The sequence below is a fragment of the Nothobranchius furzeri genome, chromosome 15 (genome assembly GCF_043380555.1).
Source record: "Nothobranchius furzeri strain GRZ-AD chromosome 15, NfurGRZ-RIMD1, whole genome shotgun sequence".
Lineage (NCBI taxonomy): Eukaryota > Metazoa > Chordata > Actinopteri > Cyprinodontiformes > Nothobranchiidae > Nothobranchius > Nothobranchius furzeri.
Genome location: NC_091755.1, coordinates 26,897,242 through 26,910,204, shown reverse-complemented (window position 1 = coordinate 26,910,204; position 12,963 = coordinate 26,897,242). Strand labels below are relative to the sequence as shown.

Here is a 12,963-nt window from a genome sequence, read left to right as displayed (position 1 = left end):
CAATGATTGAAACAGCAGGAGCCTTATCAAACACAAAAACTTAGTTAAAGACTCGGCCATATGTTGGAGCGTCCTCCTGAGAGATCCACTTAGTCTGTTGCCTTTTGCTTGTGCATTATACACGTGAGTGATTATTAGGGAAACCACATAATTGTCATGAAAAATAGCATGACCTACAGGATTTACAAGAACCCATCCCAGAGGGAAATTCAGACAAGTGCATCCAGACAAATAAAGGAAGAGCTCAGTGTGTGTGTGTTTTTGCAGTGTGTGTGTGTGAGCACAGTTCCACTTCACAGATCAGAGCAGTTTATCCATTCACGTTGGATTGTACAGAACAATATGACTGCTGCACTCCAGCACCGTGCATGCGTCGTTTAACATTTTCAGTTTGTAATTGCAATTTCAAAATCCCACCTGAGTGCCCTGTCAGAGCGCCAAACCCTCTGGATTTTACTCCAGCGGGGCCCATGAGTGTAACCATTTGTGTGTGCATTTGTGTATTCTGTACCAGAGTCTGATTGTAGTTGTTGAGAGCAACACGAGAAGCTTTTTTCAACTCCTCTTCATGTGCGTCCATCTGACCCTTCCTTAAGTCTTGATGCACCATCGCTCTGTTCACCAGCATCTCTGCAGCACACAGAAAACAAAACCACATGATGTGTGTGTGTGTGTGTGTGCATTTTCACACCTGTGTTAGCCATTATTTTCCAAACAGAGCTCTTCAGTGACACAGTCGCATGTACTTTAGAGCTCTTGGGGATGGGCATTCATCAAAGTCACCAGGTAAAAAGGACTGTGTGTGTGTGTGGGAGTGGGATTGTTTGTGCAGGAAAGCATGGAGCATGTGTGTGATTTACGGCAACGCTCGTGTAGCTAATGTGAGCTTGTCTGTAATCATTGTGGATGTTTATGTGTTTGTATGTGTGTTTGACTCTTTTAACCTTGGTGCTTGTCCTCCCTGTGCCTTCTTTCCTTGTCATCCATCTGTGCTTGTAGGTCTTTTTGTGTCTTTTTCATCTGTTCTCTCCTCGTTTGCTCACAGCCAACATCTTCTCCCTGTACATGAAACCAGCACACAGGTTATCATTAAATAAATTTGTTCTTTTAGTCTTGAAGCACAGACCTTGAGCTTACATGGAAGATTTGCATGCTGGCAGGTCCAAGTTTATAGCCTGGCAAGCCAGACTAAATAAATGTATTATTTAGTCTGGCCATGCTCCATTGACGGCTCTCGGTTGTGGGGCGGGTTCTACCGTTGTCTTTCAAATGATCTCCGCATTCCACTGGACAATGAATGTGACATACTCTTGTTTCACTCTGTTGCATCATCCCACCCACCAGGCATATAGAGTGCCCTGATTGGCCCACAAAGCGGATAAAGCTCTGTGATTTGTTCACTAAGCAGATAGAGCACTATGATTGGCCCACCATTATGGACCAATCACAGCTCTTTATGTGTTTGAAACCGCTCTAGAGAGCTGTGATTGGCTAGCCAGAGTCCTGGTAGGAGCTGCTGAGGTTCCAATGGAGCATGCCTAGACCATTCTTTGCAAAGCAAGAATTTGGTCTAGTTCACTAGGCTACCAAGTTTACCCTCTGGAACTGTAGTCTTGAATGCCCCCTTCAGGTCTAAATTCAGATCTGCATCACTGGAGTCCTCCACTTGCTGCTGAGAGGCCCAGTACTGGGTCAGGTCCTTAAATGTGGCTTTTCTCTTCTCTTTCTCATCAATATCTCGCTGAAGAAGAAATCGGTCTTGTTGGTTTCTCAGCATATCTGAAGTAGATAAAAAATATATGTACTTGTGATTTAGTGAAAATTAAAGGAATCCAAATTTTGTCTGTGCAAACAGCCCATCGTGTAGCTACCCCAAGCTTTGTCTCGTTGTTTCTCCGTGTGTTGCTGGAGCTTTTTCTCTTGGACTTGCTTGTTCAGAGCATCTACATCAAGACCCATCACGCGTAACCGGGTGTTGTAAATCCAAGCCTTACGTTCTGCTTCTGCAGACCTTCTTTTATCTATAGCCCTTTCCATAGATTGGTCTACAGGCAAATCCACTCTGTACATATTTACAGATGAGTCTCTGAGGGAACATCATTTAAAGATTAAAATCTGGTTAATTACTTTGTCAGAAAATTGATTTGTGCCTTTGTGTGCTAACTGCTGAAACAACCCAACATGTGTTGTGTTTTGGATGCTATGCTGGCTGGGCAATGATAGTCCAGCATGGAATGCTGTTAATTGAATTCCGGTTCAGCATGTTGGTCCAGGATAGGATGCTGGTCTAGTATCTGGACCAGCATCCAAAACGCAACACACGCAACGTTTTTTTCCAGCTCTGCTATTGCAATCTGATCACATAAGCACCTCAGACTCTAGGAAAATAGTGCTCTTCAAATTAGCTGTATTTTCTTTTAAATCAATAAATATTCACATGTTTAAGGCACTTCTTACCTATGAAGCAACAGTACCATGAAACAATAACACAGCTCAGTAAATGTCCTTCCTCAGCTGTTGAATGTTGTGTTTAAACATGACAGTAACCATGGAAACACCTGCCCATCACAACCGATCGTGAAAAGTGACTTGTGTAGCCTCCTAAAAACAAAATGTCTCTCATTTTTAAAAGATATTTAGGAAAATTGACTAACCATTTAGAAGGGCAAAAGTTAAAATTTTGGGAACAGCACAGCAGCCAGCAAAGGGGGGCATTTTGTCACGCGAGTAAATGCGAGATTTCGTGTCTCGCGCGGGTCTCGCTTTTAGATTGTAAAATGGCGCTTTGTTGTTGCAGGAATTCATAATCCGTTTATTAATTATCATCGCGTTGTATATTTTGTCAGGCTAAACGTGTTCTACACGATGTAACGTTTGAAAACCCCGGCAATAGGCTGGACAGGAAGATTCATTCATTTGCGTGCACTATTGTTTTTTTTAAATAGTTTGCAAGCTGGGCTGGGTGTTAGCATTAGCACAGTAGCCAATATTGTCCGTGCTGATTGTATCCAGACTGCGTCGCAAACAAAACGAAGATGGGCTATTTAAAACTAATAGAGATAGAAAATTTTAAGTCGTACAAGGGAAGACAAATCATTGGACCGTTTCATAAATTTACTGCAATCATCGGACCTAATGGATCAGGTATGTTATGGTGGACATTTTCCTGCAGCTAACGTTAAAACAAGCTACTTGCTAGTTTTAGCAAACGGTAAAATGCAATAGCAAGATATCGATTATTCTTTCAACATATTCTGTATTCATAATTTTTTATTTATAGTAAATATTTTGCTTTTTGGGCACGCATTTCATTGCAATCCATTGATTCGTATGAACATTATTCGCCTACTTGTTTGAGTTAACAGGAGTAGCGAAGGTTTTGACACATTACAATTTCCACCTAAAGATTATCATCTCTTACTCACCTTAATTCACGGTGAACTAAAAATCCTGGATATGTTTTCTTTTCAGGAGGGACAACATAACAACAAATTATGCTTTTTGACTGTGTTTTATTTAGCTTATATTTAAGGAACAGCAAGAAGCAAAAACTGCACAAAAAGTCAGATATTTAGTGTATTACAGGAATTTAGTTTTCAATTGGATTAAATTGCGTAAAACGTGTTCAGCACAATTTTGATTTTTGCTTATTTAAACCGGTATTGTTGTGCATAAAGTACTAAAATATTTTTGCTGTTTTTGTAGGAAAATCCAACCTTATGGATGCCATCAGCTTCGTGTTGGCAGAAAAGACTAGTAACCTGCGTGTAAAGACACTGAAGGATCTGATCCATGGAGCGCCTGTGGGGAAGCCAGCTGCCAACAGAGCCTTTGTCAGCATGGTGTACAAGGAAGATACCGGAGAGGAACGCAAATTCACAAGGGTCATTATAGGTAAGAAGCTTCCTGGAACCAGAAATGAGAAGAGATGGACATAGCTGTTGTGGGAAACAAGGGTTCTAAATCAGTCGGGTCATACGAAGGACTTAAAAAATAGGACCAAATGCCTCCCTGCTTGACACTTAGCTTTAAGCTTTAATAGTTCCTGAGCACAGCTGCAGCTCACCGCTCCCCATGCGGATGGGTCAAATATGAAGATGTAATTTCACCAGTGTGTGTGTGATGATGACTATGGGACTTTAACTTTAAATACTACAACATTATTGCATTTATGAGTCAGACACAACTGGACTAATCCCAGACTTTTTAAAAGCTGGATTTTATTATTAGAAATTGTGAACACTTGCAGCAATTTTCTCCAAGTTTGTCCAAGGACTTCATTTTTATTGTTTTGTCAGGGGCTTCTTCTGAGTACCGCATCAACAGTAAGGTGGTGGGCCTGCCTGAATACAGTGAGGAGTTGGAAAAACTTGGAATTCTTATCAAGGCCAGGAATTTTCTAGTTTTTCAGGTAAGACTAAATTATTAGTAAACAATTTAATATTTAGTCATGTTGTACGCACATGTTTAAGAGTTAATTTGAGCTCCTGTTGCAAAGTAGATGTGACCCAAAACCTAATGTTTGCTGTGATAAATTCATTTCATGGATTTTTTTTTTTTTGGGATAACTGTTTATGTTTCTGTTCCCCCTCTTTAAAACTTTGTGTCACTCCCAGGGAGCTGTGGAGTCTATAGCAATGAAGAACCCCAAGGAGCGCACCACCCTCTTTGAGGAGATCTCACGTTCTGGAGAGTTGGCCCAGGAGTATGACCGGAGGAAGAAGGAGATGGTGAAAGCAGAGGAAGACACACAGTTCAATTACCATCGCAAGAAGAACATTGCTGCAGAGCGCAAAGAGGCCAAGCAAGAGAAAGAAGAGGTATGTCCCAAAAATACCATTAATCCAGCTAAACACGTGCGTTGATGATCAGATTGTCTCTTCATCGATCTCTGCCAGGCCGAGCGATACCAACGCCTTAAAGACGAAGTGGCCAGGGCCAGCGTACAATTACAGCTCTTCAAGTTGTATCACAACGAAACTGAGATCGAAAAGCTGAATAAAGAGCTTGGTCAGCGGAACAAAGAAATAGACAAAGACCGTAAAAAGATGGACCACGTGGAGGAGGAGCTGAAGGACAAGAAAAAGGAGCTGGGCAGGCTGATGAGAGAGCAGCAGACTATTGAGAAAGAAATCAAGTAAGTTATTGTAAACTCATAACCTTGTTGTTTCAGGAAATACTCAAATCATAGCTGAACGTCATTCTGATTGCAGGGAGAAGGACTCCGAGTTAAACCAAAAGAGGCCTCAATACATCAAGGCCAAAGAGAATACCTCACACAAGATAAAGAAACTTGAGGCTGCACGAAAATCTCTGCAAAATGCTCAAAAGATGTACAAGAAGCGCAAAGCGGACATGGACGAGCTGGATAAGGAGATGAGGGCAGTGGAATTAGCCAAGCAAGATTTCGAGGAGAGAATGGAGGAGGAGGCGCAGAGCCAAGGCCAGGATCTGACTCTGGAGGAAAATCAGGTCTGCAGCGACGATTTAAGGCTCCTGTAGTTGTTTTCAGTAGAAAAACGTCTAATAATTTAAGTCAGTTATCAATAGAGTTAAAAGTATGCACATTTTTTGAATAAACAGAGAATGAACCGATAAATATTTTTGCATTACTTTCTCTCTTTGTGCAGGTGAAGCAGTACCATCGTCTGAAGGAGGAGGCCAGCAAACGCGCTGCCACTCTGGCGCAGGAGCTGGAGAAGTTCAACCGGGACCAGAAGGCCGACCAGGACCGTCTTGACTTGGAGGAAAGGAAGAAAGTGGAGACGGAGGTAAAAATGATGACTGTGTCATCGGGAGGCGTCGTTTACATTAGGTTCAATAAAACAAGGTTTAACTATTTCTCGTCAGGCTAAGATCAAACAGAAGATCCGTGAAATTGAGGAAAATCAGAAGCGAATTGAGAAATTAGAGGATTATATCACCACCAGCAGGTAGGTTACCGATTTTTGTATTTTTTATTTTTTGTTCTAAGCTCTTCTTTTAACTCATTGCTCCTTTGTGTTTCTCCTCTTTTGAGCTTCACTGAGACACCTTTGTTTTGTCAATGATCAGGCAGTCGCTGGACGAGCAGAAGCGTATGGAGGAGGAGCTGACGGAGGAGGTGGAGATGGCCAAGAGGAGGATTGATGAGATCAATATGGAGCTTAACCAGGTAACTCTTGTTTTCAGCGCCTTTTGCTGCTTATTTGTTTTTGTGAATGAAAATGTCAGCTCAAAAGAGCTCGCTGGCCATTTTTAATGTGATCTGTTCCTGCTGTAGGTAATGGAGCAGCTGGGCGACGCCAGAATCGACCGGCAGGAGAACAGTCGACAGCAGCGTAAGGCTGAGATTATGGAGAGTATCAAACGGCTCTATCCTGGCTCTGTGGTAAGACACCTTTTGTGCTAACAGAACTTTACTTTTTTAATCCAAACAGATTTTTTTCTGTGCCTTGTGGTCAGTAATTAAAGTGTACTAATAAAGTGTATATATGAATTATAGCAGTAGAAAAAGTATTTGCCTCTCCTACTCAATGACTTCAATACATCCTGTTTGACAACATGAAGAAGGCTAAAAGATCTCAAAACCCAGGAACAACATAATACTAAATTCAAATAATCTGTAATTATTTTAAGTAAAAAAAAATGCTTTTTTCCTTGTGTATTTTTGCTCAAACAAAACATATGCTGAGAAAAAGTGTGGAAAAAATAAAATGGATGAACATTTTCCATTGCGAGTGCTTCCTTTTCTCCTGATAATAACATAAACACAATGAGCCCCTAAAGCTGTAGTAGCATGAAACAAAAGCAAGGAGGACAGAAAGTAAAGACAATACACAAAAAGGGCATTATCATTCGTCAAAGACCTCTTGTAAGTGTGCTCCTTACGTGGTTTCTTGGTCGTGACATTGACTATGTTGCTCAGTGGACCCACTCCGGCACTGTTATAGGCCCGTAGGGACACGTAATAGGTACTGCTGCCCTCCAGATCCCTGATGAGGACAGATGTTTTATTCCCCACTGTTCTGATCACACTGGCTGCATCCTGTTTATCCTTTTCTCTCCAGTACCGCAACTAAAAATAACAAAAACACAAGTTCCATTTCACCACACCTGTTTCTTTTTTTTTCACTATTTAAATCATCATAATGTACTAAAATTCATTTAAAATATTATCCAAAAACCACCAGCCTAAAATTATGTTAAATATATCATATTATAAATATATGTTAAAGTAACTAATGTGTTATGCTACATAGACTCATTTTGAATTGATGCCCGTGTCTCCTCTGTTTCCAGTACGGCCGTCTGATCGACTTGTGTCAGCCCACGCAGAAAAAGTATCAGATTGCTGTTACCAAAGTGTTGGGCAAGAACATGGACGCCATCATTGTTGATTCAGAGAAAACTGGCAGAGACTGTATCCAGTACATCAAGGAGCAGAGAGGAGAGCCCGAGACCTTCCTTCCTCTCGACTACCTCGAGGTGATTATCACAACATGCTCCACTAATGGAGAGTAATTTAATTGCATGAAAGAATAATGAAATACCTCTAGAATGAAGAATATATACCTTCTAATTATTCAGACCTGTGAGCTTCTTCACTGATGGCACCTCCCAGGTAAATAAAGTCCGTTTAAAATTAAAAGTTTTTTTTTCTCTGAAAGGTAAAACCAACCGATGAAAAACTGAGAGAACTGCGAGGAGCCAAACTGGTGATTGATGTGATCCGCTACGAGCCTCCTCACATCAAGAAAGCCCTGCAGTACGCTTGTGGCAACGCTTTGGTTTGTGAGAACGTGGAGGATGCCCGAAGGATCGCTTTTGGAGGGCCGTACAGGCACAAGGTACTTCGCTTTATTTGGGAAGATGATGTTTAAATTGGACGTGTCCGTTTTTGTTGATTTGTGGTCTGACGAACATTTCGTCATCCGTCCTCTCCAGACCGTCGCCCTGGATGGGACTTTGTTCCAGAAGTCTGGAGTCATCTCTGGAGGAGCCAGCGACCTGAAAGCCAAGGCCAGACGCTGGGATGAGAAGGCAGTGGACAAACTCAAGGAGAAAAAGGAAAAACTTACAGATGAGCTCAAGGTACATTTTTAATTGCAGTATATGCCGAACATCCCCATGGCAACGGAACTTCAAATCAGTATAAGCTTATTGTCACTAACTTTAGTTTTTGTTTTAGTACAGTTGTGTAACACACTCCTCTCTCTTGTAGGAGCAAATGAAGGCAAAGAGGAAGGAGGCGGAGCTGCGTCAGGTCCAGTCTCAGGCTCACGGTCTGCAGATGAGACTCAAGTACTCTCAGAGTGATCTGGAACAGACCAAAACCAGACACCTGTCCCTGAACATGCAGGCACGTCCTGGTGTTTTGATTCATTTTTGTTATCCGTTATAAATAAATAACAACCTCTGTAAAGGTTGTCGTGTTTGTGTCATACAGGAGAAGTCTAAACTGGAGAGTGAACTCGCCAATTTTGGTCCTCGCATCAATGACATCAAACGGATCATCCAGTCCCGTGAGCGAGAAATCACAGACCTCCGGGACCGCATGAACCTGGTGAGGCTGATGCCAAAGCCTGGCTCATTTAGGAACTCATTTCAGCGTTAAAATCTTTGTTTTTGGTTTCCAGGTGGAGGATGAGGTGTTTGTGGAGTTCTGTAAGGAGATTGGAGTGAGGAACATCCGAGAGTTCGAGGAGGAGAAGGTCAAGAGGCAGAATGAGATCGCAAAGAAGCGGTCAGTTTAGTAATCAGTCCAAAAGTTTTAGTTTGTTTGTTTTCTCTTTGTTTTGTAACCTGGTTACATTTGATTTCAGTCTCGAGTTTGAGACCCAGAAGACCCGCCTGGGAATCCAGGTGGACTATGAGAAGAACCAGCTGAAGGAGGATCAGGAGAAGGTCATGATGTGGGAGCAAACGGTTAAGAAAGATGAAGCTGAAATCGAGCGACTCAAGAAGGTTAAACAAAAAACAAAACTCATGTAAATGCTTAATGTTTCATGCATTTTTAGAATTAAAGATCAAATTTGTCATCATTTAATACTTAGGAGGAGCACAGGCACATGAAAATCATCGATGAGACCATGGCCCAGCTGCAGGACCTGAAGAACCAGCACCTGACTAAAAAGTCTGAAGTTAATGACAAAAACCATGAAATGGAGGAGATCCGCAAAAAACTGGGAGGAGCCAACAAGTGGGTGGCTACCGAAGCATAAATTCAGTTCATCATTTCAGGTTTCAGTAGAAAAGTTACATTTATTTGTGTTTATTGTAGAGAGCTGACCCAGCTCCAGAAGGAGGTGACCGCCATTGAGACCAAACTGGAACAAAAGCGAAGCGATCGCCACAACCTGCTGCAGGCCTGCAAGATGCAGGACATCAGGTTGCCACTTCACTCCGGAACAATGGACGATATCAGCCAGGGAGAGGTGTGTAAACAGTCATGATGTCATATTTATTTGAAATTGGGGCTGCACAATATATCGTTATCGCGATATCAGCATGCACAATATGCATATCGCAAAGAACAGATAAATATTGCAATGAATGGTCAGCTCAAATGTTTGCTAAACATAATGCATTCTGTCAATCAAACGGAAGCATGATGTTTTTTTAACAAATCAAATAGAGCTCTTCACCCATTTGGCCAATTGGGTGGGTTCTCTTAGGTTAGAGTCCCGTCCTTGAGGCGGACGGCACTTAATTTTGATGGTTAGCAAACACCTGAGTTAGCTTTGTTCTGCTCTTTTTGCTGATTCTGCTTTTCCTGGGATCCACAGATCGCCTTTTCTTGTTCATTTTCCCTTTCCTCACATCTTTTGCTTTTCTCATTTTTATGATTTTTTTTATTTCTTTATTTTTGATTATTTTTGTTCCTGAGTTAAGTTTTTTATTTATCGCAAGTAATATCGTCATCGCAATATTAATCGCTGTTATGGAATATCGCAGGTTTTCCTTATATCGTGCAGCCCTGTTTGAAAACCAAACAGAAAACAGCACATTGTTTGTGCTGCTGTTTTAGGGGAGCTCTCAGAACGACGAGTCCAGCAGTCAGAGGACATCCAGCAGCGTCCTGGCTAAAGAAGCTCTGATAGAGATCGACTACAGCAACCTGTCTGAGGACCTGAAGGTAGACGGTCTAAGCAACACTTGTTGGTTTTTTTAAAAGCTAAAGCTAGAGAGTTAGCTTTCTGGGTATGAGGTTTCTGGCAGTAATATAAACATCACGCCACTTTAGTCTGAAATGGGCTTTGAGTCTGGTTTGTTAAATGCATGAAGATGAACTGATTTTCTACAGGACGCGTTGTCCGAGGAGGAGATCAAAGCCGAGACAAACACACTGCAACAGCGTCTGAATGAGCAGCAGAGCATCCTACAGAGGATCAGTGCGCCCAACATGAAAGCTATGGAGAAGCTGGAGAGCGTCAGGGACAAGTTCCAAGAAACCAGCGATGGTTAGAATTACGGTGGAGGCTGGGGTTGAATGATCAGGATTCTTGAAGCTTCTATTTAACTCGTGGTTTGATTTTCTTTTATTTAAGAGTTTGAAGCGGCTCGTAAGAGGGCCAAGAAGGCCAAGCAGGCCTTTGAGCAGATCAAGAAGGAGAGGTTTGATCGTTTTAATAACTGTTTCGAGTCTGTGGCCACCAACATCGATGAGATCTACAAGTCGCTCTCACGCAACAGCAGTGCTCAGGTAAAGAATACAGAGATTATGTTCTCTCAGTTCTGTGCACTAGGCGTGTATTTAATAGTGGTGGGAATCACGGGGATACCATGTGGCTGAAGCAGCAGCTGACATTAAACAACTTCTTTTGACACGTTCAGCTGCTTCTTTCCTGCATTGTTGCAACAGAAGGAAGTAGGTAAATGTTTAAAACAGTGTTATTCCTTTTTAGGCTTTTCTAGGCCCAGAAAACCCAGAAGAACCCTATTTAGACGGCATCAACTATAACTGTGTGGCTCCAGGAAAGAGGTTCCGACCGATGGATAACCTGTCAGGAGGAGAAAAGACCGTCGCCGCCCTGGCTCTGCTTTTTGCTATCCACAGGTGATTTGATGCTTATTTGGGCAACTTTTGCAGATTTCTGCTTCTTTCCGTCCATTTTAACACCTCCTCTGCATCTCTGTAGCTACAAACCCGCTCCGTTCTTTGTTCTGGATGAGATCGATGCTGCCCTGGACAACACTAACATTGGAAAGGTCTGTTTGGGTTTTTATTTGGTGGGTTATTTATGTTTTTTTCCAGTTACTTTTTTCTTTGCATTGATTACTAACATTTGTTCTTTTTCTTAAGGTGGCGAATTACATCAAAGACCAGTCGGTGCAGAACTTCCAGGCCATCGTTATTTCTCTGAAGGAGGAATTCTACACCAAGGCGGACTCGCTCATAGGCGTTTATCCAGAGGTGAGTTTCTCTCTTTGGAACTTTGAAACATCATATAAACTCATACAGAGACCGCAAAGGTTAGACGTTTAGTTATTAACCTCAATTATTAATCTTATTTAATGAAACCAAACCTAAGTTTGTTTTCAGAATCCTAACAATAATTAAATACCATTAAAAAAAAATTTTTTAGCATTTAATTGAATATTCCATCACTGATTTTTGTCACCTTCATCCACAGCAAGGAGATTGTGTCATCAGCAAAGTGATGACCTTTGACCTCTCGCAGTATCCAGACGCCAGCTCGAACCCAAATGAATGAAATCCTTTTCTCCATCATTTGGTTGAGTTTCCTGAACTCTAGTCACGATTATGTATTCATTAGGTCTTTTTTAATCTGCTGTTTTTATTATGTTCTTTTTTTATGACCACTTGATAATTAGGAAGATATTGTTTGTAGACGGTAACGACACACATGTACATTTAAACGGCCTTTTCCCAATAATGCTTCTCTACAATGAATCAAAGTGGATCCTAAACGAGTGAAAATCTAAACTTTTTGACAAACTTATTTGTATCAAGTGGAAAATGTGATGAAATTGAAAGAATGCAAGCTGTTTTCAGATTTGTTTTTTAAAATATTTTTTATGATTCTTTATTTTACTTTGTGTGCTTCAAAGTCCTCTGGTGTGTTTACGTAAATGCATTGCATCACATATGTGCTCTTTTTCCTCTTTTATATTTGTTGTCCCAGTGTGTTGGGTACATTCCTTTGTGTGTTAAAGTTAAACTAAATAAAACCGAATTAGCTGCAGCTGGCCCTACTGTAATGGGAAGCTTGTTGCAACCTGCTTAAAAACCAGTGATTTCAAACACAGCAATGGAGACTAAATTTGTGTTATTCTGAAATGGCAAATTCAGCTCCAAGATAATTATGTGTAGACAGTTTTGATTGCTTTGCTCCAATAAATAATCAATTTATTTATGCTTCTTTATTGAAGTTTAATGCAGTTTTTGTCTTGTATGAAGTACAGTTTGAATTTGTTTTAACTTGCAGATGCGTCACTGCCTTAGATTTCACTCCATAAGAAGTCTCAGCTTTCCTGGGTGTTGCTATTAATAGTCTGCTTTAACGTCGTCCTCTGCAGAGTAGCAGTCTTTCTGCACTAAATCTGTTTCCACTAGTGGCACGCAAATAATTTGTGGCAAAAATAACTAATACAGACAAAAAGAAAAGTTTATTTTCTTTGACAGGGGTGAAAATACATAATTAACATCGACCTTAAAGGTACAGAAGTAAAGGACAGATAAGGTGGGGGATGCACTCAAACTACCGATATCTTCGTAGAACAAAGGGAGGTCAGAAGCCACAAAGTAAAAAAACTAAAAAAGGCCTGCTGGGATCTTGGCACAAAATGTGAAACAAGTGCAAAATAAGATCAGCCTTGGTTAGTTTCCAAGCTAAACTCAGCCATACTCCAGGTATGCCGAAAAATCATGTTAATTAAATCTAGCAAATCATTTATTGTTGATCTGTGCTTTGTTTAATAGGTTACATAATATTTACTATAAAAACCCTCCTTTCAACT

The 12,963-nt window shown here is 41.1% G+C and overlaps 2 protein-coding genes across 2 annotated transcripts in view; one reads left to right on the top strand and one right to left on the bottom strand.

Moving 5' to 3' along the window:
- Positions 1-2,542, bottom strand: part of ribc1 (RIB43A domain with coiled-coils 1) — a 4,254-nt gene extending 1,712 nt beyond the window's left edge. The window contains exons 1-6 of the mRNA XM_070544576.1: positions 2,458-2,542; positions 1,872-2,086; positions 1,597-1,779; positions 1,138-1,175; positions 945-1,059; positions 512-630 (exon numbers count right to left, since the gene is read on the bottom strand). Coding sequence (XP_070400677.1) covers positions 512-630; positions 945-1,059; positions 1,138-1,175; positions 1,597-1,779; positions 1,872-2,086; positions 2,458-2,477 — 690 coding nt within the window. The 5' untranslated portion in view covers positions 2,478-2,542. The remainder of the gene's footprint in view (positions 1-511; positions 631-944; positions 1,060-1,137; positions 1,176-1,596; positions 1,780-1,871; positions 2,087-2,457) is intronic.
- Positions 2,543-2,807: 265 nt separating this feature from the next.
- Positions 2,808-12,355, top strand: smc1a (structural maintenance of chromosomes 1A). Its single transcript, XM_015967851.3, has 26 exons — positions 2,808-3,144; positions 3,706-3,894; positions 4,299-4,411; positions 4,617-4,820; positions 4,899-5,137; positions 5,214-5,472; positions 5,631-5,771; positions 5,851-5,933; positions 6,055-6,154; positions 6,263-6,370; positions 7,282-7,467; positions 7,650-7,829; positions 7,927-8,073; positions 8,204-8,341; positions 8,429-8,545; positions 8,619-8,725; positions 8,805-8,946; positions 9,036-9,181; positions 9,263-9,416; positions 10,010-10,117; positions 10,286-10,442; positions 10,530-10,684; positions 10,887-11,038; positions 11,121-11,190; positions 11,285-11,395; positions 11,616-12,355. Exons 1-26 carry the CDS (start codon positions 3,036-3,038, stop codon positions 11,694-11,696), a joined length of 3,696 nt encoding a protein of 1,231 aa, XP_015823337.1. The 5' UTR covers positions 2,808-3,035; the 3' UTR covers positions 11,697-12,355.
- The last annotated feature ends 608 nt before the right edge of the window (positions 12,356-12,963 follow it).